At 48.2% G+C, this 27,710-nt stretch overlaps 1 protein-coding gene across 1 annotated transcript; it reads right to left on the bottom strand.

Annotated features, from left to right (window-relative positions):
• Window positions 1-42: 42 nt before the first annotated feature.
• Window positions 43-27,412, bottom strand: PODXL2 (podocalyxin like 2). The gene is made up of 8 exons (XM_081097542.1): window positions 27,243-27,412; window positions 23,147-23,425; window positions 11,261-12,045; window positions 10,435-10,509; window positions 4,523-4,679; window positions 3,841-3,902; window positions 1,140-1,319; window positions 43-482 (listed from the first exon to the last, which is right to left on the bottom strand). Exons 1-8 carry the CDS (start codon window positions 27,310-27,312, stop codon window positions 270-272), a joined length of 1,821 nt encoding a protein of 606 aa, XP_080953668.1. The 5' UTR covers window positions 27,313-27,412; the 3' UTR covers window positions 43-269.
• Window positions 27,413-27,710: the final 298 nt, after the last annotated feature.

Genomic DNA, 27,710 nt, shown 5'->3' with positions numbered 1-27,710 from the left:
AGCGTCCGCCTCGCAGCAAAAATCAAGTCAGGCAGGCGGACGGGTTGGGCCCGGCGTGAGCTCCGGGAAGTTTTAATGGGAGTCCCGGGACCCGCCCCTCGGGACGTGGGTTGGGGTGGGGAAGGCTGTGCCATTATCGTTTCGGGTGGGGAGTGGGAGGAGCCGGCACCGGGAACCGGGCTGCGGAGGGTGCCGAGGCCGGGGAAGGAAGGGGCGTGACTGCGCCCTGGGTCCGCCTTGCTTGTCCCGGCCCTGCGCCGGCGTCCGTCTCACAGGTGCGTGTCCTCCTCAAACACGTCCGAGTCCTCGGGGTCCCGCTTGCCCCCCATGAGCGCGCTCCAGCCCCCCGGGCCGTTGACGGCCCCGCCGCCGTTGAGGCTGGGCTGCTTCTCCTGCATCTCCGACTGGCTGTCGCTGGCCACGTCCAGCGTGGGGTTGTCGTGGCAGCCGTTCTCTACGAAGCGCAGCTCCTCGCCGTGCGACTGCGGGCAGGGACCAGGCTGCTGGGCGAGGGCCTCGGCCCGGGCCCCAGCCCAACCCACCAGCTGCACAACGTGCCCCGTTGACCTGACCTGTGACCTTGAACAAGTCACTTCATTGCTCCTTCCCTAGTCTGTAAGACCCGACACAGGGAACCCCAGGGACCTTCCGCAGATGCCACTTCCCTCCTGCTCTGTTCCCGCAGCCCAAATCCTTTCCTAAAATAATTCTTCTGATCCTTTGACTAACACCAGCTGATCCCTCTCAACAGCCTCCTGATAAACTCCAAGGGACTCCTGGGAAAGGGCGTCTTGCCCTGCCCTCTCCTTTGTGAGGAGTCTTTCCTGGCCCCCAGTGCTCTGCTGACCCAGGGCTTCTAGGGAGACATCCAAATGAGCTCAGGCCTGCAGGGCCACCCTGCCCCAGGAGGGGCTGGTGCCATGGAGGGCTCCTGCAGGTGGGGCTGGTGCCCTGCACAGAAGGTCCACTGAGATGCAGGCTCTGGACGAGTGGCCTCACCTGCAGTACCCCAACCCAGGCCATTACTGCCAGCCCAACTGAGATGACAGAGTCTGCAGATGACAGCTTGCGGGGCACTCCCATCTCCACCAGCACTGCCCCCAGCCCACGACCTCTGCCCCACCTGCCCCCACACTCACCACATGTTTGAGCTTGGGCAGCCGGCGCTGCCAGCAATTGTAGAGCAGGCCCAGCACGATGATGATCACACAGATGGCACCGATGACCACCAGCACCACAAAGAGCGTCCCGTAGTCACTGCGCACCTGGCTGGCCCGGGCCTGGCAGCTGCTGGTTGTGGAGTAGTTCTGGATGCCAATCTGGGGGTGGGAGGGGCCAGGCTCCTCAGCTGAGGCCCTGGGTGCCATGGCTCCCACCCCCGTAGGGCTGGGGCTTAGGAACAGGGACAGGCTTTGAGAAGCTGGCACACTCCTGGCTCCTGAAGCTCCCTGAGGGGCCTGATCAGTGCTCATGAGGGACTCTCTCTGCCCTATGTCCACCCTGTTCACCTGGGGGCAGCTCCAAGCCTCTCTACCCTACATTTCTATTGCATGCTCCCCCCACACCCCCAGCATGGTGCTGCCTGACCCTGACCTGTGGGAAAGAAGTGTGGCTCAAAATCCATCAGATGTGACTCTACCCCCCACTCCCCGCCCCTGACTGAGGCTGCCCACGCTCGTTATGCCAGTCATGATCCAAACTAGATTGAGTCTCCACACCTGTCCCACCAGTTTAAAAAGGAAGAAAACAAGGGCAGCTGTGATCCCCTTGCCACACATCCTCCACCACACGACACCATTGAATTAGGCCCCTGGGTATTCTGGTATTATCCTGGTCATTATGGGCCAGAGACAGTGCAGGGGATACTGGGACAGCCCACAGGGGCCACCCCAGCCTCCCAGCTCCCTCCCCTTTCCCACTGGAGTGGTCACCAATGGTATCTAGCTGCCCAACCCTACTCCCACACTGCAGGTTGTCTTAGGTGGGCCTGCTTTCCCTGGTCCAGAGGCTGCTGTGCCCTGACCTGGCCCAGCAGATGTTCTCTCCACAAATCAGCAGCCAGGCAGAAAGGGAGCAAAGGTGAGGTGCCCTCCTCAAAAGATAGGTGCTCTTTCCTGGCTCCCAACGCAGAGCTGGGAGCCCCCTTTTTGCCTTGCACTCCCCCTTCAAATGCCAGTTATTCAGCTCTCCTTTGGTTTCTGTGAATCGCCTATATATTTCCACTACCTTCCTCTATTGACTGAAATTATTAAGGGTCCATTTTTCTTGCTAGAACTTGCTAAATTTGCCCACTAATATACTTCCAAATGCCCGGCATGCCTTTGGCCATGTCAGTCAGCATGAAGTGTCCAGTAAAGCCAGAACACCCAGGGACTGGGAAAAGAGTCAGGAGAGTCTATAAAAAAAGATCAAGGGCAGCCTGTTCCCCACCAGTTCTCAGGGTTCACAAACCAAGACTTTCACAACCAGAACAGCCCTTAGTATAGACACTGCATTGTGGTGGAAGACCAGCGTCTTGAGTTATTCAAGGCCTAGTCCAAAGCCTGGCTCTTCTACTACTAGCTGTGCAATCTCAGGTGAGTCACCGCCTTCCCTGGGCTCCCACTCTAACCTTAAATGGAGCACCGAGCACCGAGGGTACTCAGTAGGGTGCCTTATTTGTGCTCACAAGTCCTGGGGCGGTGGTGAGGAAACCGAGCACTGAGCACCGTCTGGCACTCAGTAATGATTCAATATGCTTTGCTGATAAAAACAAAACAAAACAAAAAAAAAAAACACAAAAAACCAGAAACCCCACAGAATCCACCTCTTCGCCCTGAGTGTACTGAAGAGACAGAACCACAGTCATGCACAGTTCATCTTTGCTGTCAAATATTACACAGCCCTCAATATGAAGGAAGACTGGCCCTAGCTAGTTTGGCTCAGTGGACAGAGTGTCAGCCTGTGGACTGAAGGGTTCCAGGTTCAATTCCAGTGAAGGCTACATGCTCAGGTTGGGTTGCGGGCTCAATCCCCAGTAGGGGGTGTGCAGGAGGCAGCCGATCAGTGATTCTCTCATTATTGATGTTTCTATGATTCTCACCACTGATGTTTCTATCTCTCTCTCTCCCTCTCCCTTCCTCTCTGAAATCAATAAAAATATATTTTTTTTTTTTTAAAAAAAAGGACTGATGACAGATGACTGGATTTCACAGTGAGTGGAAGGGGTTTTGTTAGAGATGGTGACTGTCCCTGGGAAGGGAAGTGAATGAGGAACAGGAGGAACAATGGGGGCCTGCCCCTCCTATCAGCCATGGCTCTGCTCCACCATGCACAGGTGGCCAGCCTGTCTCCTCAGCCACAGTCTCCAGGACGGGCCAGAGGCTGGGTCAGGGGTGAATCTCAAGAAGACAGGCCTGTCTGCTGTGTCCCGAGCCCCGCCCCTCACCCCCAGCTGGCCAAGCACTGCAGACTCTCACGGTCTCCGAAGAGATGCCCAGGCCTCGTGTGCTTTCTCCTGTGGTTCCAGAGCCACAGCACGTGCTCCCACCCATCAGGCTTCTGAACAGCCCCTTGGCCAGACATACTCGTAGTGTTTCTCCCACTGTCTCCCCAGAAAACTCCCAGCTGGCAGTCCCTGGCGGGCCCATGCACAGTGCAGCTGATAGCTAAGTGCTCATACACTCTGTCTCTCCCATGGGGACGGTGTCTTAGGAGACCTGAAAGGAAGAACTACAGAATGAGAGTTTGTGTTTTGCTCCTTGCACCACATGGTGCAGGCCACCCTTCTGCCCTCAGGGATGGTAGCCCGGCTGCCAGAGCTTTAAGGAACAGGACGGGAACTCGTCCCTGCCCTCTTACCTCCACCAGACTCCTGCGGATATCACCCAGCATAGAAAGGACATCTTGAGTGGGCATCACCCCTGGGGGGAGACAGCATCATCAGCCCAGCCTTGGCCACTGGGGCGCTCCCCCTTTGGACTCCTGGTCCCCTTGGACAGCCTCTGGCCTGGGTTTCTAGAGCCTCACTCCCTGGCCCCCTGGTATATACACAACCACTCTTTCCTCTGCTTGCTGCCCACTGATTGACTCATTAAGAAGATTCAGTGAGTGCCTACTAAGTAACAGGTGTGATACCAGGCGGTCACTTCCACAGCTCCTTAAGTCTGCATTCTGAACACATTCCTTCTCAGCCCGCCACAAAGTATACAGTGCCGCTGTCTGGCACCTGCACTGAAACCACACTCTTCCCCCTCCTATTCCCAGTGTTCCCACCTTCCTCCTCCTCCTGCCTTCAAGCTTGTTGTTGGTACTCCTGGATCCTAAACTAGGGGCTCAAGCAGCACCTCATCCTGCTATCCTAAAAGCCCACCCCACGTCCAAAAGCCCTGGCTGCACTTTCTCACAGCTCTGCGGGGGAACTCCCATGGCCTTGGGAAACCTCTGCTGGTTTGGCCTGCCCCCCACCACTGCCTTCTTGGACCCTCTCCCCAAACATACCAACGCCCCCCCCCCATTGTGGGTGCCCCTCCCCCCCGCTCACCCTGCTCGCCCACCAAGGTCATTAGAAGGTGCTGCTCCTTCTCACTGGGCTTGCTCAGGGAGATGTGCCAGTCCCCGTGGTGGCCGCTACCGTGCCGGGGTAGCACCTCCTCCACCAGAGCCAGGAACTGCAGTCCCCAGTGCTGCCGAAACACCTCCTACAGGGGCAGAAAGAGAGCCTGTGCTCAGTGAGGGAGACAGCTCTAAATACCCCTGCCTGAGACCTAGCCCCACTCCAACCTCCGCCCATCAGCCAAACACTGGGAAAGGCCATCTGGCTATTTCAGAGGGGGCTGATCTGGACCATTGGAAAGGCTGTGAGCTTTGCCATCTAGAGGACTGTGGGTTTGTTGCCTACAGGCATCCAGGTGCTCCTTCCCACCTTGGCTTTGCACCATGAGGAGGGTGTGGGGCCTATCCAGGGATACCCCCACAGTTAAGCTGGGGGTACAGATAGGCCCACATATGATGACAAGTCCAGGAAGTGAGTGTGTAGCACGCGAAGGAGTATGGAAGACTGCTCATGGTGCGTCCGTGTCAAATGTATAGTGTAAGGAATAAATATTTTGGGGTGCAGGGATAAAAACAACAACAAGATATTTTCAACCATACAGCCCCCAAAGATCAGGAGGTGAGGTGGGAAGCAGTCTAACTGTGCTCATCTCTCTTCTGTCATTGTAGAGATACAGCATACAGTTGGGGAATCAAGAAAGATGTCTGAGGACTCTAATGCTGGTGGTGGTGGCCAGAAGAACTAAGCAGAGATGGTTAAAATGGTAATCCCCCACCCCAAAAAAGCAGGGCTGGGAGCAAGAGGAGGGATGTAAGGAGACTTCTTTCTCATCTGACACTCTCTTGTACTGTTCAGATTGTCTTGGGTGGGCGGGGGATATAAATATATATTCCTGGCACTGAGCAGGTATTCAGTGAGTGGCAGGAGCTCAGGCTGGGGCTGGAGACCAGGACCCTGCCTCTGGCTCCCAGCCTGCCATTGTCCCTGCCTAGCCCCATGTGGGATGAGACCCTCCTTTGGCCCTGTGACTGCTACCCACTCCCCGCATCCCTAAGCCCTAGCTCCTCTCCCTCCTGTACCTGGGAAGTCAACTATCCCCTACTTCTGGAGTCCAAAATTCCCTGCCAGAGACACCCCTGTCAGCTGCTCAGCTCTCTCTTGAGTGCCCTTCTGTGAAGCTGCAAACCAGGGCTGCCGTAAGGCACAGGCATCTCACCAGGCCACCCCTCTGGGACCGCTGACACTCCCAGTCTCCTTTCTGTTAGAGCCCAAACTAATGAGCCTTCCCTGGACGTCATGTCAACCTGAAGGCCACTAGGATGGCAAGTGCCAGGTTCAGGCTCAAGTTTTGGCACTCACTGGCCTAACAGAAATCCAACTCAGTTTTGAATTTGGAAGAAGATTGGTACCTGGAGATAGCCAAATGCACTAGAAAGTCCCAGTTCCTGAAATGGTTCTTAACATCTTCGCGCGTGTGTGTGTGTGTGTGTGTGTGTGTGTGTGTGTGTGTGTATGTGTAGGGAAGGGGTGCAAGCTCACACCTGCCTGAGCAGGTACACAGAATGCACTGTGTCCAAGCAGCCCCACTGCTTGCAAAAAAAAAACCCCACCCTCCTGTCACAGGTAGTGCCTCCCCCATGCAGTAGCCCTGTGCTTCACCACGTGTGCATGCCCCACATTTCCTCGGGTCCAGCTGTCTGCCTGGCTGGATCATCATCGTAAGCCCAGGCTGTTAGGACCAAAGCCCACATTTTCAGATGGGGAAACTGAAGCTCAGAGAGGTGCAGTATTTTGCTAAAGGTCATGGAACTGACAAATGGCAGAACCAGGATTTGAACCCAGATGATTTAGATTCCAAAGCCAGGGCTTTTCTCCCAGGCCACCGACACTTAGTTCCTACTTACAGAATCAATGGTATGAGTCTATATACAGTCCTCAGACTCTCCCAGGAGTGATAATGTGAGTCTGTGGGCTCCAGCCAGGCAATCCATCAAGCTGTATACTTAAGATTTGTGTGCCTTTCTGGACGTATGTTGTAAGTCATTAGAACTTTTCTTAAGTGCAGTACACTCAGAGGTATAAACTGCCTTCTCTGCTAACTCCTGGGCAGATGACCCTCACAAATCACACAGTTTCTCCCACTATAGGGGCTCCAGCTCCACTGGTATGGTTCTTACGACAAACAGGAAGGGACATCTCATTATTCATCAGAACATTTTGACTTTTGGCAAGATGACAGACAGAACTGATGAAAGCTCTGCTCTACCACCTTGCTACAAACACATAGAAATACTGGACAAAATACAACAAAACAATGAAGATGTTCTAAAAGCATGCCCAACTTCAAGCTCAAAGGAGGCAAAAACAAACGGAACGTGAAGCCAGGAGTGTAAGCTGACACTAAATCCACAGTAATTCTAGGACCCAGATATTGGATCCAGCAGTTGGAGACCTGACTTTCAATGCTCACATGGAGACAGGAAATGTGCTCCTGGCCCAGGCAGGGTGGGGAATTAGAGCAGAGTACCAGGACAGAGCCTCAAAGAGCAGCCCTTTCAGTAAAATGGGGACTCAAAAAATTTTCCACTCACCTGGAGGAGCTATAAAGGGTATGCCTGTGTCCATGGGTAGGAGAAATAATGTTACATAAAATCACTTAAAAACCCAGGCTTGCACTTCACCTGGGAGTGGAGTCTCAACTTGTAGTCTTTTGTGGTATAGAAATTTAAGCCAATAAATAAATTTAAAATTATTCTAAAACTATTAGAACTCCTGAAGGTTCCCTGAAGTCCCTCTGTAGAAGTTCTTTCACAGCCTGGGGTTAAAATGAGATCACAATAAATTATGATCCATATGAGGGAATAAGGTATAAATGCAACAAACAGGAGAACTGACAGGTCAAGATGTGGTGTCACTAAATATAAAAGAGATAATAAAATAAGTATGTTTAAAATAATTAAAGAAGTGAACGAATAGAAACCATAATGAAAGAAGAGAACAAAATTTTAAAAAGAAAGAGACTTGGAATCAAATAGAAATTCTAAAAGTATAAAATAGTTATCTATATTAATGACTCAATGGGTAGGTCAAACAGAAGATTAGATACAACTGAGGAGAGCTACTAATTTGAAAGCTAGAGCTAGAAAATCACCCAGAATGCATCAGAGAGATTTTAAAGACATGGAAAACATGAAAGTATATTAAAAGACATTGTAGCCCTGGCCGATTTGGCTCAGTGGATAGAGTGTCAGCCTGCAGACTGAAGGGTCCCGGGTTTGATTCCAGCGAAGGGCACATGCCTGGGTTGCAGGCTCGATCCCCAGTAGGGGGCGTGCAGGAGGCAGCCAGCCAATCAATGATTCTCTTTCATCATTGATGTTTCTATCTCTCTCTCCCTCTCCCTTCTTCTCTGAAATTAAAAAAAAAAAATTATTAAAAAAATAATAAAAGACAAAGTAGATGGGAAAATAAGGCCCTAAACCTTTAAGAAGAATGAGAAAGAAATGGGAATTTGGCAATATCTAACAAACTGCATATGGAATCTCATTTCTAAGAATTTACTCTGAATATACATTCCAACCACGCAAAAAATACACACATACACACACATTATTCACTGCAAAATTGGAAGTAATTGCAGAATATTGCCCATACAAAGGAAATTTGATGAATAAACTGTTGTATACAAACATAATGGAGTTATTATTCAGTTGTAAAAAATGATTAAGAATGGTCTCTATAAACAATAAGTGCTGGCGAGGATGTGGATAAAAAGCAACCCTAGCCGAAACCGGTTTGGCTCAGTGGGTAGAGCGTCAGCCTGTGGACTGAAGGGTCCCGGGTTTGATTCCGGTCGGGGGCATGTGCCTGGGTTGCGGGCACATCCCAATGGGAGATGTGCAGGAGGCAGCTGATCAACGTTTCTCTCTCATCGATGTTTCTGACTCTCTGTCTCTCTCCCTTCCTCTCTGTAAAAAATCAATAAAATATATTTTTTAAAAAAGCAACCCTAGTCCACTGCTTGTGGAAATGCAGACTGGAGCAGCCACTATGGAAAACAAGTGTGGAGTCTCCTCAAAAAATTAAAAATGGAACTGCCATTTGACCCAGTGATCCCACTTAGAATATATTCCTAAGAATCCCAAAACACCAATCAGGAAGAACATATGCACCCCTATGTTCATAGCAATGCTATTTACAATAGCTAAGATCTGGAAACAGCCGAAGTGCCTATCATTAGATGAATGGATAAAAAAAGATGTGGTACATTTACACAATGAAATACTATGCAGCTGTAAAAAAGAAAGATCTACTACTCTTTGAGACAGCATGGAGAAACCTAGAGATGATTTTGCTAAGTGAAATAAACCAGACAGAGAAATACAAATATCACATGATCTCACTTATATGTGGAATCTAATGAACACAATAAAATAGGACCAGAGGCTTGAAATCATGGAACAGACTGGCGAATCTCAGAGGGAAGGGAGAAGGAGAAGCTGGAAGAGTTTAATCAAAGAACTTATATGCATATATGCATTGCCCATGGACACAGATAGTGGGGCAGGAACCAGGAAGTGGGGGGCAAGGGGGAATAAAGGGGGAAACATCTGTAATACTCTCAATAATAAAGGCTTTGCCCTAGCTGGTTTGGCTCAGTGGATAGAGCCTCGGCCTGTGGACAGAAAGGTCCCGAGTTCGATTCCAGTGAAGGACACATGCCCAGGTTGTGGGCTCGATCCCCAGTAGGGGGCGTGCAGAAGGCAACCAATCAATGATTCTCATCATTGATATTTCTATCTCTCTCCGCCTCTCCCTTCCTCTCTGAAATCAATAAAAATATAATTTAAAAAAAATAATATTTTTTAAAAAGAAGGATCTCTATAATGGTCATAAAGTGGTTTCCAGACTATATTGTTAAAGGGGAAAAATGCAAGAGTATTGCTAAGGACTAGCGGTGTCACCCTCAAATTCATATGTTGAAGTCCTAACTTCCAGTATGTCCTAATGTGGCTGTATTTGGAGACAGGTCCTTTAAAGAGGTAACTAAGTTAAAATGAGGTCATTAGGGAGGGCCCTAAACCAATGACTAGTGTTCTTACAAGAGGAGAAGATGAGGACACAGATATGAGCAGGGGAAGCACCATGTGAGGACACTGATCTACAAGCCAAGGAGAGAGGGCTCAGGAGACACCAGGCACAACTATGAAAGGGGGCTCACATTGTAAACAAGGGAGTAAAATATATGCATGTAAATATGTTTCTAATACTGAGATGCCCAGCCTTCTCCCCACCCTGGTTCCCAGAACACTGGCAACCAGCCCCTTATACTCCCAGTAGAAAAGAAGTCCCCTTTTCAAAGGATCTAATCACCTAGGAGGAAGGACCTAATGATGTTGGGATTAGAAATTTTCAAAAGAAATGACCCGGTCAGACCACCCTCCTGAGAAGCCATAGTTAAGAAACTCCATCACCACGCCCAAAGCTTCCAGCCAGCTTCCTGGTGGCAAACACCGCCAGACATTTGAAGAGAGTATGCATGTGGAAATCTGAGACTGAAACAAAGAAATCAGGAAAGCAACCTATCAGGAAGAAAAGATTTTAAAAAATGATTTCCACATCCTCAGAGAGATAAGATATGGCATGCATGAGCAAAACTATTCCTTTAAATTAAAATCGGAGGGGGCAAGAACAAAAGAGCTCTTAGAAATTTGAAAACATGAAAGCACTGTTTTCTTGGATGTTGGTTCATCCCCTGGGTGAAGCTAGCCCCCCTCTGACTTAAGAGCTAAGCCTTCTACCCCATCCACTGCCCATTCCCCAGTGCCTGCCCACTGCCTCCACTCTGCCCGCCTGCCTCCAATCTCAGCCTGCGGTCCTCAGCCTAGCTCAGCACTCACACAGTCTATATTCTCTGTCATGTTCAGAATGATGTAATTTTTCCCAGCCAGATTGCTCCAGTCTTTGCAGACCACCTGTACAATGAAACAGAAAGAAGAGTAACAGTTACAAAGGCATAAGGAAAGGCATCCAGAGAGAGCCTGGGTAGAAACTCTGAGAAGCTTGGAGGTGAAGGCCAGGTATAGGTCTGTGATAGCTAGGTGGGAGCTGACAGCCTCTGCAAGGTGACATGCCCAGGATCCAACCCAAGTTCACAAACCCATATGTCTTCAGGGAGCAAGTGAGAGGAAGTAGCCAGGAGTGACAGAAAGGAAGAGGAATCTGTGCCCAAGGGGCCGGACTACAGAGAGCTTGCCCCAGCTAGGAACAAACTTTGTTTTTAATGCTCTGTAGGCCAGATGCATAGGCTAAAAACTCAGGACCCCTTTCCTTTCCTTCTGGTGTTGGAGGGCGTGCACGCAGGGCAGGGATGATGAGGGGAGGAGCAGAGGGTGACTGTGCATGTGATGGTGGGTATGGAAATGGCTGGAGAGAATGCAGGTCAAGCACAAGCTCTCGCCACTGTCGTAAGCAGTGTGGAAGCCAAGAGTAGCAGCAGTAGCACCTGAACAAGTAAAAACCAGGCCAAGGCAGCAGGCTCTTCCAAAGCGTCCACTCTGCACTTAAGTGTGGTGCGGACACCCACTGTTGAACCATGAGGTGTGCACCCCCAGCAGTTCTGCTGAGACTCTGCCTGGTTCAAGGCCCTCCATGCTCAGCCTGGCAGACCTCCCACCGCAGTGCAGCCCCAGAGTAGCCAGAGGCCTGCATGTGCCTCCACGTTACCTGTGTAGAATCCCAGGGGATTCTGGATTGAGCTTCAGCAGCCTGCCTTTCCTGGGGCTGCTGGCTGAGGTCTTCTTGTCCCAAGGTAGCAGAGGACGGTGTCAGTTCCATGTCTTGGGAGGCCAGGGGGACAGTGGCTGGGGCTCCAGGGTAAAGGGGGTCTTCATCTGGGGTCTCAGCCCCACTTGGGGCTTCTGCTTGAGGGGATGAGGCCAAGGACAGCACCTCCCCTTGCTTGCCAGCCAACACAGTTATTCCCATGGCAGCCTCCTCAGCTGCCTCCTGCGGAGCCTCCAAATCTACCTCACGCCCTGCAGCTGGAAGCGTTGTGTCCCCTGCCTCCTGGTTGGTGAAGTCCTGACCCCCTAGGGTCACTGTACTTGGGGTGACTGAGGGTGGTGACAGTCTTGGCTCCATGCTGCTCCCTACCTCCACACCTGAGGAGGCCTGGTCCCCAGAATCTTCATGCTTGTGTTTGGGGGCCAGAGGAGTCTGGCTGCTGCTGGTGGGAGAAAAGTCGTGGACCTGAGTTTGGGCTTCTTCTTGGGCTCTGTTCACAGGCAGCAGTTCTTCCTTCTCCTCCTCCTCTTCTTCTTTCTCTATATCCTCCTTCTCCTCCTCTTTCTCCTCGTCCTCTTCCTCTTCCTCCTCTCCAGGAGCCATATGCCAAGGTGGCTCTACCAGGTTCATCTTAGGCAAGGGAGGGGGGAGGCTCGATGCCTCTTGGCCCTGGCTGCTGTCTTCTATAGGACCTGCCTTCTCAGTCAAGTCTGGGAAACCATAATCTAAGGACAGAGATGGAAAATTCATTCACTGGTTTTATTATTCATTGATTTGTTCAGTATTTGCTGAGCAGATGATATAAATGAGACCCTCAGGAGGACAGTGGGAGGTCGCACTATTGGGTATGTCAGAACAGACTGGGAAATATACCTGGGTAAGGGGAAGGGGCAGACTGCAGGGGAAACAGGCCAGGCTGGCCCTCATTTCCTTCAGGATAATAAAAATGACATAAATCTGACACACAAATTCCATGAATATAGAAATGTATCAAGTAGAAAGTTTCTATGATTATACCCCTCAGAGATATAGCCCTTATTAACAGTTTGATGGATATCTTCTCTATTGTTTTTATAATTTGCTTGTTTTTCCTCATCTTGGGATTTCACCAAGGACACCCCATTAGAAAAGCTTCCCTGTATGAGGTGTAAGGACCCTCTGATCACAGGAACAGATGAGACCCACAGATTATGACCATTGTTCCTAAACTGTGCTCTTATTCTATAACCCAGGCCTTGACTAGGAGATGAAAAAGATGCAAGGAGAGCTAGCGAGAGGCCAAGGGCCTCTACATCTTCTGTAAGTCCTGGGGAAAATCCAGTCAGGGCACAAGCCTAGGTTGAAGGTTATTCCCAGTGGAACACATATGGAAGGATACTGATCGATGTTTCTCTCTCACATCAATATTTCTCTCTCTAAAAATCAAAGAACATGTCTTCAGGTAAGTATTGATAAAATATATACACTGAAGTATTTATGGGTAAAGGAATATCATGTCTGCAACTTACTGTCAAATTGTTTAGAAAAATTCTATGTCTATATGTCTACATATACATATACAGAATAAAGCAATGTTAACAATAGGGGAACCTAAGTGAAAGGTATATAGGAATTATTCTTGTAAGTTTTCTATAAATTGAAAATTTTAGAAGAGGGAGAGGGGAGAGAGAGGAAGGGAAGGAAGGAGGAAGGAAGGGAGAGATAGAGATAGAGATAGAGACAGAGATAGAGATAGAGATAGAGACAGAGATAGAGATAGAGATAGAAATAGAGATAGAGACAGAGATAGAGATAGAGATATATATCATTTTAACTGGTTAGTGAATGTGCTGGAACCACCAGAAAAGAAGAGAGCAGGTCATCCTGGACTAAGAGCTCAGAACTTAGTGGATCTTGTAGGGCCCCTATCTGATACCCTGTATCTGGGATGAAGAGCCTGATTTCCCCCAGGACTAACCATTTTCATCTTAGGGTGAGAGAAAAAGAGACAGGAAACTAAAAGAGACAGGAGAAAGGAACACAGTTGCCATGACAGAGAACAAGCCTGGTGGACAGGGAAGAATGCTTGTCCCACTCAGGTGTCCAAAGCAGGGAGACCAGGCTTCCAGGGACTTGCAACACTGAGTAAGGAGCAGAAGCCTTAGCTGTCATTTTGGAGGGGAATAAGGGAGTAAATTGGCAATTGAAGAAGAGAAAAAAAGAAGTGAGGTGGATGAGGAAAAGGAGAGAGGCAGAGATACAGCGAGAAAAGAAAGGGAGAGGAGAGGAGGGCAGCAACAGGGGTGAGGAGGAGGGAGGGGGGAATGGGTCTCCTCTCCAGGTAAGGTGGGCCACTCCAAGTCGTCTAGTCTCCTCGTGCAGTGATGGGCTGTGAACTTCCTTCGTTCGGTGACACGCCAGCGCTGTGAAGCTGCAGTCCTTCTGGTGGCCATCATTGGAAACTACACCTTCTGTAAGTCCTGGGGGAAATCAGGCTCTCCATCCCAGATACAGGGTATCAGATAGGGGCCCTACAAGATCCAAGGGCCCATTGCCCTCCTCTTACAGATGAGGAAACAAGAGCTTGGAGAGTAGAGGATACTTTCTCTAAGCTTTGAACTAAATTTGGCACATTGTAAAGCTGTAAAACTCAGGCTCATATGTAGTCAAAGCCAGTCTTTCAAGACACCTCCTACCTCCTGGTCAGGCGACCAGGAGGTAGGAGGTGTCTTGAAAGACTGGCTTTGCAGCCCTAAGACTTCTCTTCAGATGCTGAGAAGAGCAAATGGACAGCAGTAACATTACCTCCCCCAGTTCATCTGCCCCTCTGGTCACAGCCAATCTCTTTAAAGCTGTGCTTGAATCACCAGATTGGGTGAAATGTGAGAGCCAAGGTCAAGCTTCAGAGTTTTGCAGGCAGGGATTGGAATTCTGGGTGACTGGCCTCTAGCCTCTGCACACCCAGCCTCTGCGACAGGAGGCTAAGATGAAATGACATAATGAATGCAAAAACACCTGTCCCATGGAAGGTACTTTTTTCTCCCCAAGGCAATCTCTAAAAGTCTCACTATATGCCTTGCACTCCTCTAAGCTTTCCACACAATCCAGCTCCCAGTAGATATTATCTGTGGCCAACCTGTTATTATAATGGGACTACCAGGGTTCTTGGGGTCTAACATTAGGAGGGATCTAGGAGGCTATCTGATTGCCTCAGCCCTCTGGCAGGTGCCTAGGAAGTCTAGAAAAGGTGGGTTTACAATCCTCTTCAAAAACACATCTTGGCCTCCTTAGAGAGGAACTGCTGTTGTTGGCTTTTTTTTCTCTCACCCTAATTTCCTTAAACCTTAAGCCCATTTCTGTTTTATCTACTAAGTGAGGATCACCTAGGAAGTAACTCCCTCAGGAAAAACACACACATACATATGTCTTAGTTGCCCTAATTTAGCCTTCTTTCCCTGGGGCTAAACAACCATCAATAATCATTCCTTATTTGCAACCCTTCCTATTAATATTTTTCTTCTCTTGTGAAAACTCTGGATTCGCCACCGTTTTAACAGTCGTTATACAAAATCAACAGAGTAGTTACAAAACTAATATATGCTGAATGAATTTTGTTGAAACTAAACAAGATCCACTAACTAGAGCAGTGGTTCTCAACCTTCTGGCCCTTTAAATACAGTTCCTCATGCTGTGACCCAACCATAAAATTATTTTCGTTGCCACTTCATAACTGTAATGTTGCTACTGTTATGAATCGTCATGTAAATATCGGATATGCAGGATGGTCTTAGGCGACCCCTGTGAAAGGGTCGTTCGACCGCCCAGAGGGGTCGCGACCCACAGGTTGAGAACCGCTGAACTAGAGGCTAACTGATGCACAATGTAAAATAAGGTTCTTGACAGAGTAACATCATTCATCACAGCACTTAAGCCGCATTCTCCCCAGCGATGTGATCGGTGGCTCAGAGGCCTCTAGGGGTCACTGTGATGAAGCTCCAGGTCTCTTGACAACTTGGATTCTTTTCTTTTTCCCTTTGAATCTCACTATGGTACTGGCTTTTGTTCTCTGAATCGATCATGTTGCATTTTCTCTCTCTTATATTTATTTCATCAGGTTTTTTATTTGTTTGTTTTTTTAGTCCAGGACATGCTTTCATTTATTTTAGAGAGCGAGGGAAGAAGAAACACCCATCCATAGGTTGCCTCCCAGACACACCGAATGCACTGTATGCACCTCCACCGGGATCAAACATGAAATCCAGGCAAGTGCTCTGACCAGGAATGGAACCTACAACCTCTCTGTCCACAGGAAAACTCCCAACCAACGAAGCCACACTGGCCAGGGCTCATCACAGTTTCGAGGTCTTGTTCCCCAGCTTATCAAGGCCACACTGGACTTTATTTCTTCCATCCAAGAAAGCCATATTTCATGGATGACCTTTTGTATCTGCTTAAATATTAATGAACTGATTCCTCTGTTTAAGACATGGAATTAAAATAGGCATCAGGGCCAGTGGCCTTGAAAATCACTTTAAATATCCCTTTAGATTAATGTTGAATCACTGAAAATTGTCCCCTGAGTGCAACACTCAAGCCAGTTAACCGAACGCTAATATAAAAATACTCACAAAACTCAAAATAGATTTGTATAAAACAAAGATACAAAGGAAGACGCTTTCAGTATAATTAAAAACTACCTCAACCACAATAGTCATGAAAGAAGCGTAAACTAAACAAGATGATAAATTTTTTTGGCCTACCAACATACAAAATATATTTATGCCATTTTTTAATCAGTGCTGACTTGAACAGAAATCAGTCTACATTTTTGGAGGAGGGTGGCAATATGAATGAAAAGTTTTAAAAACACACATTCTGAACGCACAATTTCACTTCTAGAAGTACACCCTAAGGCAGTGTCAGCAAACTGTGGCTCAGCAAACTGCGGCTCGCGAGCCACATGCGGCTCTTTGGCCCCTTGAGTGTGGCTCTTCCACAAAATGCCAACTTCTGTGCATGGGCCATGAAGTTTCAATCGCACTGTACATGCACGCCCACACGTAGTATTTTGTGGCAGAGCCATGCTCAAGGGGCCAAAGAGCCTCATGTGGCTTGTGAGCCGCAGTTTGCCAACCACGGTCCTAAGGAAACAATTAAGGATATTCATAACAATTTGGTTTTAAGACTTCCCATAAAAAAAAAAAAAGAATTTCCATCATGGCACAGTTCACACAACAAAGACTGGAACCAGCCAGTCTCACACAGCAGGGGGTAGACTGAGAAATGGAAGCCCATCACTCTTGAGATCAGCCTTACAGACGAGGTTGGAAAGCTGAGTTCGCTGGCTTGGAAAGATGTTGGTAACTGAAACAGCAAGATCTGTACACTATAATAACAATTTTTTGTAAAAGTATATTTCATGTATTTCCCATATGGGAAAAGTTCAGAAAGATACACATGTTTACATTTGTTAACTCTGAGTGATGGGATTATAGGTGGTTTTTATTTTCTCCTTTTAACTTGTTTACCTTTTCTAACTTTCATGTAATGATACTCATTACTAGCATAAAACAAAAATACAGATTTTATTTATTTATTTATTTATTTATTTATTTTTGCTGCCTAGGTGAAGTGCTTCTGTCAGCTGGTCCTCCTCTTAGTAAACATGCTTGATGTATGGGAAGTGACTCAGAAGGCTAAATCATTCTATAGCAGACATAATCTCAACAAGGATTCATTGTATAGAATGAATGTCTAGGTCCCATCAGACAGCTGCTTTGATGATCTGCTTTCTATAAAATTCATTATAGGCAACAGTAATTTAAAGTAGCCTCATGAATGATTTCATATAGAGAAGGAATAGCAGATCTTGAAGTAGAAATCTCTCTCAGATTTGAGATTCAGCTCTGCCACTTATTACCTGTGTAATTAGTGCCACTTTTACACCTCTCTGAGCCAGTTTCCTTATCTATAAAACAGCAATACTAACCATGCCTGCTTTTACAAATTTCATCTGGTTGCAGTGAGGTAAAAAACGTATGTGAAAATACTTTATAAAATATAAATACTTTATGAATGTTCTTTCCTCAAATGCAATGTGGTTTATGCCCAACCATCATTCTACCCCCCTCTTTTGATTAATGGCACTCCAATTCTCCCCTCTTCTAAGTCCAGAAGTAGAGGGCCCCAAGACCCACTATGAGCCAGTGAGAGACCTCTGTCCCCATGGCCTTAGGACTGGTGGGAGATGGGCTCATGACTCTAACCAAACTAATGAGCTTCCCCTCTGTTATTTTTCCAAAAGTGATGGAAAGGCAAATTTTGCTTCTGCTGGGGCTGTTACATAAAAGAAGAATGAAATTGCAGGTACTAGGGGCTCTTGAAGCCACCCACAGGAACAGCCTGCCTAAGAATGAAGCCCGAAGGGGAAGCAAGGCAGGCTCTGACTCAGGTTCAACCCCAGGACCCCACCTGCAGTTACTGAGCCAGGAAACACCTGTGTGCCTGTTTGAGCGGGCTTTCTAAAACCTGCCAAGCCCAAAGAGTTCTCTCTTCTTGTAGAACACCAGTCAGCTTGTTCACTGGGGAAATTAAAACTGCTTGCAGAGAATTTTATTAAGGAGTTTAGAAAATGAAAGAAGTGGAGGGTGACAATAGGGACACCTAAGTCTTGAGATAAATAAGTAACCTGGGGAAATATTCTTTTTTTTGAAAATATATATTTTTATTTATTTTAGAGAGGAAGGGAAAGGGAGAGAGAGAGAGAGAAACATCAGTGATGAGAATCATTGATTGGCTGCCTCTAGCACACCCACTACTGGTGATCGAGCCAGAGATCAGGGCATGTGTCCTGATGGCGAATCGAACTGAGACCTCCTGGTTCATGGGTTGATGCTCAACCACTGAGTGGCACTGGCCAGGCAAAATGTCCTTAAGCATTAACCGTTCTGCATGAGTTAATTGATCTGGCTTTATGTTGGCTTCATGGTAAAGTGGCAAATTTACATATCTTTTTCCCTACTTTGTTGAGACTACTTTTTTCAATTGAAATGTCAGAGAATCATAATATTTTAAATCTACAGAGGACTTCAATCTATCATTCGCATGGTCTCACAGATAAAGAGACTGAAGCCAAGATTAGAAAAGGAACCCACTCATCATCAGTCAAGCAGAAACTGCACCAGCTGTTTTTGCCATTGGACCCCTGCCCCACCCCCAGGATCACTGCTACAGAAGGGGAAGGAAGGCACCAGCTCTAGTTCTAGGCATAGCAAACTAGAATGAGATGTACAGTAATACAGGTAATAATAACATGTACTGGTACAGGCTCACCTTGGCAGCACATATACTGAAATTGGAAAGATACAGAGACAATTAGCATGGCTCCTGTGCAAAGATGACACACAAATTTGTGAAGCATTCTATATATTTTTTTCCAATTAAAAAAATGTACTGGTTTCCTAACTAACACAGCCCATCCATGTGCTCCTGTGGCAAGAACCCAGGTCCACAGGTACCACTGCTCAGGAAAAACTGATTCTAGACTCAGCTCTGCTGTACACAAGTATGTGCCCTTGGGCAAAGCTCTCGCTGTGGGCAAGCAGACCAATCGAAAGATGAGCCATGAGGGAGCCTGGACAGAACGCCTCTCCTTCTCCATTGCCCTTGGAGGGCACTTGTGTCCCCACCTCACAGTTCTTCAGGTACATACAGCAGAGATAAGAAAACAGACCTAGGCCCTGACCGGTTTGGCTCAGTGGATGGAGCGTCGGCCTGCGGACTCAAGGGTCCCAGGTTCGATTCAGGTCAGGGGCATGTACCTTGGTTGCGGGCACATCCCCACTAGGGGGTGTGCAGGAGGCAGCTGATTGATATTTCTCTCTCATCGGTGTTTCTAACTCTCTATCCCTCTCCCTTCCTCTCTGTAAGAAGTCAATAAAAAATATTTTTTAAAAAAGAAAACAGACCTGTGTTGTGGAGCTGGTACGTTGTGGACCTGGCACGTTGTGGACCTGGCATGAGCAGAATGTATGCAAAGTGCCCATTACATGGCTTGTGTTCAATGAACGACAGGCATTTTTATTATAATGACACCTAGAGAAGCGAATGGAGGGAGGGGGTGGAGAGAGAGAGAGAGAGAGAGAGAGAGAGAGAGAGAGAGAGAGAGAGAGAGATGAAAGGGGGGGAACAAAGCAAGGAGGGGTGTGAAGCAAATCGGAGTTCATCAAAATCAGGACCTTACGCTGTGATCCTGAGGAAGGTCTAAGTGCATAACTACTGCTTTCTCAACCAGCCTCTCTGAATGACTGCTTGTCTTAGACTGGTATCACAATAGTTTGAACAAAAGAAAAAGCCCAAAGAAAGACCAAGTACATATAATTGTCTGGTACCAGGTAAAAGTGGAATTTCTCTTTAGTGATGAGAGGATAGACTTATCAATGAATACTGCTGCAGCAATAGGTTATATACATGGGAAAAATGAATGAGATCTCTATCTCATGCCACATGCAAAGATAAATTACAGTTAGAATATTAAAAAATCAGGCCCCCAAAATATATAAGAAATAAAGGTGCATACATTTCAGGGAGGGAAATGCTTTTCTAAACATAAAGCAAAGAAAAACACATAAAAACATTTCAAAAGAAAGACTATTGCCTGGCAGGTGTGACTCAGTGGTTGAGTGTCGACCTATGCATCAAGAGGTCACTGGTTCGATTCCAGTCCCGACACATGTCTGGGTTGCAATCTTGATGCCTGGTGAGGAGTGTGCAGGAGGCAGCTGATTGATATTTCTATCTCCTTCTCCCTCTCAAAATCAATGAAAACATGTTTTTAAAAATTAAATGAGAAAAGAAAGATTATTTGAAGCTTATAAAAATTAAATGTAGATATATCAAAAATTACTATAGTAAAGGTAATTGACAAACCAGAAAAATGTTTTCTATATATGTCAGAGAAATGATTAGTATCCTTTTTATGAAAACTAGAGGCCTGGTGCACAAACTTGTGCACGTGTGGGGCCCCTCAGCCTGGCTGGCGATCAGGGCCAATGCGGGGTTGGGAGTCTGGCTGGCCACTGGAGGTTGGCCGGCCATGGGAGGTTGGCTGTGGGAGTGCACTGACCACCAGGGGGCAGTTCCTGCATTGAATGTCTGCCCCCTGGTGGTCAGTGCGCATCATGGCAACTGGTCGACCGGTCGTTCGGTCACTTAGGCTTTTATATATATAGATGTGTACAGTGATAAACAAAGCCTCAGTAGAAAAAAAATGAAAAAGTAATAATAATAATAGTTAATATTTACAGAAGACTTATAATATGCCAAGCACTGTAGTAAGCACTTTAAATGTATTATTGCATTTAAATCTTACAACCCTATGATATGAGTATTATCCCCATTTCCAGATGATAAAACAGACTTAGGTTGTTACCTCCCAAAAATCATATAGCTGTTCAATGGCAGTGCTGGAACTGTGGAATCTGCCTAACTCTAGCGCCTGTTCTCTTAATTACACTATGCTTCAAATTAAATAGGAGAACTATAAATGGACAGAATATGTATATATCATATATAGAGAATACATAGAATATGCATACCTATAATATGTGTGTGTGTGAATATATACACATATAAGTTAGAATTTACAAGTAATCAAAGGCCATTATAATTTTGCCTATCAAATTGACAAAGAGTTCTAAATGACAAAATTCAGTAGAGGGAAGGATTAAAAAAAACTGGCATTCATTATGTCTGGTGGGTATGCAAATTGGAACCATCTTTCTAGAAGGTGATTTGGAAATATTTAACAAAAGCTGTGGAAAGATTCGTATCCTTTGTGTCAGACAGATCCAGTCTCCACCCTTTCTACCCTGCCTTCACCCAGGAAGACTGACCTAGTGGATTACATCAACAGGCCATGCTTTGTTTCCTGACCTGACTCTTGGGCAGAGGAGAAAGGAGAATTATGGGCAGGAGATAGGAGGAGGGAAGTCGAGTACTTATTCTCCTGGTACCTTCCCTGTCTGGCCACCTTCCCCACCCACTGTCTGTCCCTTGAAGGTTCATTTCATCATTCCCTGCTTTTGTTCCTTTGGGTATAGGGCACTGATGGCTCTATAGCCTTGGATTCTTCTGTGGTCACCTGTTCCCTAGCTATACCTTTGTAAATTCACTGCTCTATAAGTAAACCCTCCTTGGATTATCTTAGTTTGATTCTGTCTTAAGTTTCTGATTGGGATGCTGACTGACACACCTTTAGACCCAGAAATTTTGTTTTATAAATTTACCTAAACAAATAATCAGAAAAGTACAAAAACATATGAGGCTATTTATAGCAGCATAAAAACTAAAAACAACCTAAATATTAAACAATAGAGAACTGGTTTCATACATATGATGAGCTCCATGATGAAATACTATGTAGTTATTAAGAATCAGGTTATAGCCAAAACCGGTTTGGCTCAGTGGATAGAGCGTTGGCCTGTGGACTGAAAGGTCCCAGGTTCGATTCCGGTCAAGGGCATGTACCTGGGTTGCGGGCATATCCCCAGTAGGAGATGTGCAGGAGGCGGCTGATCGATGTTTCTCTCTCATCGATGTTTCTAACTCTCTATCTCTCTCCCTTCCTCTCTGTAAAAAAATCAATAAAATATATTTTTTAAAAAAAGAATCAGGTTATAAAAGAATATTAATGATGCAGAAATTCATTTCTGAAATATTTTTTTAAAATATATTTTATTGATTTTTTACAGACAGGAAGGGAGAGGGATAGAGAGTTAGAAACATCAATGAGAGAGAAACATCGATCAGCTGCCTCCTGCACACCCCCCCCCCCTACTGGGGATGTGCCTGCAACCAAGGTACATGCCCTTGACTGGAATCGAACCCGGGACCCTTGAGTCCACAGGCCGACGCTCTATCCACTGAGCAAAACCGGTCAGGGCCATTTCTGAAATATTTTAAGTGAAGATATTATGTCCACTATGATTCCATTTTTGTACATAAAAGTGACTAGAAGGATGCACTCCAAACTCTTAATAGTAATTATCTTTTAGTTGTGAGATCAGGATTTTATATTTGTACTGTTTCTGTATTTTCATATTTTCTACAATTTTCATATATTGTTTTTGTAATTAGAGCTAAATTCTGTAACCCCCATGTGCATGCACTCATGCACACACACACAGATTTGACAGTCTGGCATTTAAAATGGGCTCCTGCTGGCCAAGGACACGTGCACAGCTGCTGTAGCTAGAAGCATGGAAGCTCTGTTGCATCTGTAATCAGCCGTGGTACATGCATTCCTGCTGAGCCCAGGTCCCACATTTCTATTGGTCATCCTCTGTAAGTCCAGAAACCAGCTCTGGTCCATGACTGAGGGCAAGACAATTAGAACACCTTGAGGGGGCCAGAGCGACTTAAGGCAGGACATGGCATGTGTGGACTTCTGGGAACCTTCAACAGAGACAACACAGCACAGAACAGAAAAACAGACCATCCCAGACCTTGGAAAGACCTCAGCTTGAATCACGACTTGACAGTCTGAACAGCTGCATGACCTTAAGCATGCTTTCAACTTTTCTAAGCTTCTGTTTTCTCATGTGTAAACTGGGGATAATATTATGAGCACAGAATACAGGCTCACTAAATAGCAGTGAATATTAAAGAGAAAAGGGCCTCCTGAGCCTATAAGACGTTCAGAATCCCAGAGACTTGGCTCTGATGCACAGAGAAAGCTGGTGGAGAGAGAGAAGGGATATGATTTGAGCAAGGAAATGGTCCTTTGGCATTTTGCCAAGAGTGGCTCCTACCCAGCTGCAATCAGCACACACTGTTAAGAAGAGCTACCTGCAGTGGGTCCCAGGTCCAGACTAGAGTCATTCAGCTCCTCCTCCTCTTCCCAGAAGTACTGTGGTGGCTGCAGAATGCGGGACTCTTCACTCTCTTCGCTGGGGAAGCCTGACCCAGGGGCTCCCAGGCCAGCTCCCAGTCCCATGGCCTCACTGGGCTCCTCTGAGTCCAGCGGCTCCAGGCCAGTGGGCAACAGGAGGTCCAGCAGGGAGGTGGAGGTGAGTCCCTCTGGGCCAGGTTCATCAGACCCGGCTGCACACGTGCCCAGGGACACCCCTGCACAAACACAAAAGCCCGATGGTTATGAGAGGCCAGAGAGGACAGGCTGCTGTGGGGTTAAGACATGTCTCCAACAACAAAGAACCTGAAGGCGGGGTGGAGCTTTGGGGGACAGTCCCAAGACCCAGAGACTGCAAGGGGATTCTGAGATGCCATTCTCATTAAAAATAATTTTTTAAACATATTTACTGATTTCAGAGAGGAAGGGAGAGGGAGGGAGATAGAAACATCAATGATGAGAATCATTGATCAACTGCCTCCTGCACGCCCCCTACTGGGGATTGAGGCCGCAACCCGGGCATGTGCCCTGACAGGTAATCAAACTGACCACCTGGTTCATAGATCGATGCTCAACCACTGAGCAACACTGGCCGGGCACTTCAGCTTTTTTAGAAAAGTGCAAACTGATTTTTAAAATTCTTGGGATTTTTAAAAATATTTTTTTATTGATTTCAGAGAGGAAGGGAGAGGGAGAGAGATAGAAACATCAATGATGAGAATCATTGAGCTGCTGCCTCCTACATGTCCCCCACGGGGGATTGAGCTCTGACCTCCTGGTTCATAGGTCGACCCTCAACCACTGAGCCACGCCAGCCGAGCAAGAATTCTTGGAATTTTACCTTTTACAAAATAACTGGAGGATCAAACGCACCTTGCCTCTTCAAAATCCAAGAACTGTCTCTCTCAGAGCTGAACTGTGGTGTGGTGGCAGAGAAGTCACTGCCCCTGGGCCTTGGGCAGGCTCCAGCACAGCTTGGATCTTGAGAAAACTGTGTCTGTCCTCTTGAGGAAAGTCTGACCAGCAGTCCTGTTGATTTCCCATCTCTCGGGATAATATCCTTTTTAGCCAGTGAAGCTCTCTGTGCAGAGGACTATGGTCTGAGGAAGTCACTGGGTCTATTCCCTACCACTTCTATGACAGGTGATTCCTCCATTCTCTGAACCCCACTCCTTTACCAGTCCAGCAGAGAAGCCACCATCTTTCTCTACTTCTTCTCCCTTCCCCATCCTTGTCTTCCTTTCCCAACAACCTGGCAGGAATTAACAGATATTTTGATAACCTTACTGAAAGCTGTGTGTAAAAAAACGAATCTAGTTTTTCATTCTTTCTCTAATAAACAGTTCCATGTTCTTGAAGTTATTTTTCCCTATAATTATTTTTTTAATAGATCTTGATGTTTTCAACAGCTTTGGCAATGAGTAATTATTTAGGTAATTAAGGTTACTTATTTTCAAACTTGCCCATCAAAATAGTAGCTGAGACTTATCCATTCTCTGTATAAGTACTTTCACACTTAACTAATTGGCCTTAATTGAGACCCCACCTGATTTAAAATTTCAGGATTACACTCTTTGTAATTTTTTTTCTCTAACACCTATAATTTTCTGTTACTTCATCACTGCCAATAGAGGAAGGGAGAGAGAAAGAAGGGGCATGCCGTAGCGGTTCTCAACCTGTGGGTCGCGACCCCTGAAAAATACATCCTGCATATCAGATATTTACATTGCGATTCATAACAGTAGCAAAATTACAGTTATGAAGTAGCAACGAAAATAATTTTATGGTTGGGGGCCACCACAACATGAGGAACTGTATTAAAAGGTCGTGGCATTAGGAAGGTTGAGAACCACTGAGAGGATCAGCCTCAAATAATGAAAATCTGACCCAAACACACTCCAAAAAACAGGCAAATGAGTGAAAACAAAACAAAACAAAACACAAGGCCTAGTAATCCCATGTCTTATCTCCCCTGCAATCTGCTCCTGATGCAGACATCCTTTTCTGATTTTCACCATCAGCTCCATCCTCTTAATCAGCAGCTCTGTAGTCCAGATCTCCCTAAGCCCTTGCCAGACACCAGTCCTGGAGCTGCCCGGCAGTATCTGTTACACAGCCCTCACACCCGTGAGTGTCAGCTACAGCAGAAACTGTCTAGCACTGTCACCCTGCCACATACATACTTACACTCACTCATGTGTGTCTGTGTCAGAAAAACAACGCTACAGGGTTTTGTAGGGTTTCTACACAAAGGTGTGTAAGAAAGAGACATACTGTTAGACTCACACGTGTAACCCATACATGGAGATAATATGTGTGTCATGAGGAATGTGTATGGGAGGGAGGAGAAGGGGAAATAATAGAAGGGAGAAAAGTTGCCCACAGTAATCCACGGCTAGCCATGTAAGGGTCCAGGCAGTTACAGTTGGGCATGGCCAGTTCTGCTGTGGCTGTCACAAAAAGAACTAGTGAACTAATCAATTTTAACTTATTTGTTGAATCTCACCTTTTTCAAAGAGGATTTAAGATTTGCAAGGATGGAGGTAAGTGTGTGTGTGTGCGTGTGTCTGAAACACTTGTGGACATTTTTTCTGTGCACACCACTTAGGTCCTTACCCATCCCTACTGACCCCTGCTGAACCGGCCTTCCTGAGACATGCTCAGAATGGCCCCTCTCCCCTCCCAGGCGGTTTTCTTGGGATTCTGTCACTATGGCCCATGGTAACGGCACATCTCATTGCCACCAGCAAGCAAAGGCTGCTCCTCCCCTCGGGAAGAGACCCTTCACTAGTCTCTCCTCCACTCACACACATCACACAACCTGCCGGCCTTGGTGGGTTAACTGTAAGGGAAGTGCTTCCTGGCCAGTGTCCCATGCACGGGCTGCATATAAGCACGTCACAACCCCGTGTGTCCGTTGGAAATGGAGTCACTCCAGGCTATCTGATCCAGGAGCGCATATCCACATCCACATCCACGCACACACTCAGCCCAGTGCCCCTCTCCACCAACACCCGTTACCCATCAGACCTTAATATATGCTCATCCTCGCTCTGTCAGCCACGTGGAGAGGCTGTTTAGCCACGTCCTGATATGACCTACTCTTGCAGACAGCCCTTCTCCCTACTCCTACCCCCGTTCTGTGTTGGTGGCCTGTCTCATAGGCTGTCACATACTTTGTGCCCCCCCTGCCCCAGCACACACCTAAACCCCCAGTCTGCCACTCGGCTGTTCTCAGACTGCCTCTTGCTCACAGGCACATCCACTGCACAGCTGCCCCCCCCTTTCATCGCCCACGTACATCCCAGTGCCCTTGAGTAACTGAACGGGAGCCATCTCAGAGGGGCTCTCACATCCCTGCTGTCCGCTGCGCGGGAGCTATCCAGCACGGTCACTGTCACACGCAGGGACCTGCTGGGGCCGCCGCGCCTCTTCTTTGTCGGCTCGGAATAAAGTAAGTTGCCCCGCACAGCCTGGGAGCCGCATGCACGACGACACACCCTCCTCCGGCCCAGCGCCACCCGCACGTAAACACGCCCCCGCTGCCGCAGCTGCGGTCTGGAGAGGCGCGCTGCAGCCCCCCTCGCGGCCGCAGACACTCCCCCCCCCCCCCGCCCCGCTCGCTGTCGCGGCCCCAGGGGACCTTCAAATGCTGTCTCCCGTTCCCGGGAGGCTGTCGCAGAGGCCGGCGGGCCCGGCCGTCCTCCTCCCCGCCCCGGGGCCGGCCCCGAGCGCCCCTCGTCCGGCGCCGCAGGGAGCGTGCTCAGGCGCCGCGACTCTCGGGCTCACTCGTTGATGTGCATGTGTGGGTGTGGCGCTCGCGTGGAACCACACACACCCCAGGCACACGCGGTCGCCCCACGCCCCCCGCTCCCCGCGAGCGCGTGCGGCGGAAGGACGGCGCCACAGCCCCGCCAGATCGCGCTCCCGCCCCGCGCGGGTCCTTTGTTGGCGGCCGGGAGCTGTCCAGCACCGCGGCCCGCCGCCCGCCCGCCCGGCCCCGCCGCCGCCCGCCCGCCGCCGGCGCGCACTCACCCCCGGCCAGCAGCAGGAGGAGCGGCCGCAGCCACGGCGGCAGCGGGGCAGCCCGCAGCAGCCGGCCCATGGTGCAGCCGTCGCCGCCCGCAGCAGCAGCGGCGCGGCGCCTCGGCCTGCGTCAGGGGCCGAGCTCCGGCGGCGGCTGCGGTGGTGGCGGCGGCTGCGGTGGTGGCGGCTGCGGCGCGCGCGCGCCCCATTGGACCGGGCGGCCGTCACTCACCCTCGGCCCCGCCCCGTCGCGTGCCGCGGGCGCGCCTCCGCGGAGATGAGGAGGGGGCGCGGGTGGCCCCCTCCGCCGCCTCCGCTATGCGGATTAACCAATCAGCGCTGCCGAGGCCTGGAGGAGGCGGGATCGCCACCGTGAGGCCTGGAATTCGGGGCCTCACACCTCGCACAGGACCCCAGGTCGCCTGTCCAGCCCCTGTGATGGAGGTGAGCGCCAGAGCCACCCAGTCACCCATCCCC

This window comes from Myotis nattereri (genome assembly GCF_964212035.1).
Source record: "Myotis nattereri genome assembly, chromosome: 8".
In the NCBI taxonomy this organism is placed as follows: domain Eukaryota; kingdom Metazoa; phylum Chordata; class Mammalia; order Chiroptera; family Vespertilionidae; genus Myotis; species Myotis nattereri.
Note: the sequence above shows the minus strand (reverse complement) of the source record. Positions and strands in the feature narration are given on the sequence as shown.

Coding starts and splice junctions, on each gene's coding strand:
- PODXL2 (XM_081097542.1), bottom strand. CDS start 27,312: ATGGGCCGGCTGCTGCGGGCTGCCCCGCTGCCGCCGTGGCTGCGGCCG. Junction 3,903..4,522: donor GACCTTGGTGGGCGAGCAGG/GTGAGCGGGGGG, acceptor GTCTCCCCCCAG/GGGTGATGCCCACTCAAGAT. Junction 483..1,139: donor TGCCCAAGCTCAAACATGTG/GTGAGTGTGGGG, acceptor CCCTGCCCGCAG/TCGCACGGCGAGGAGCTGCG.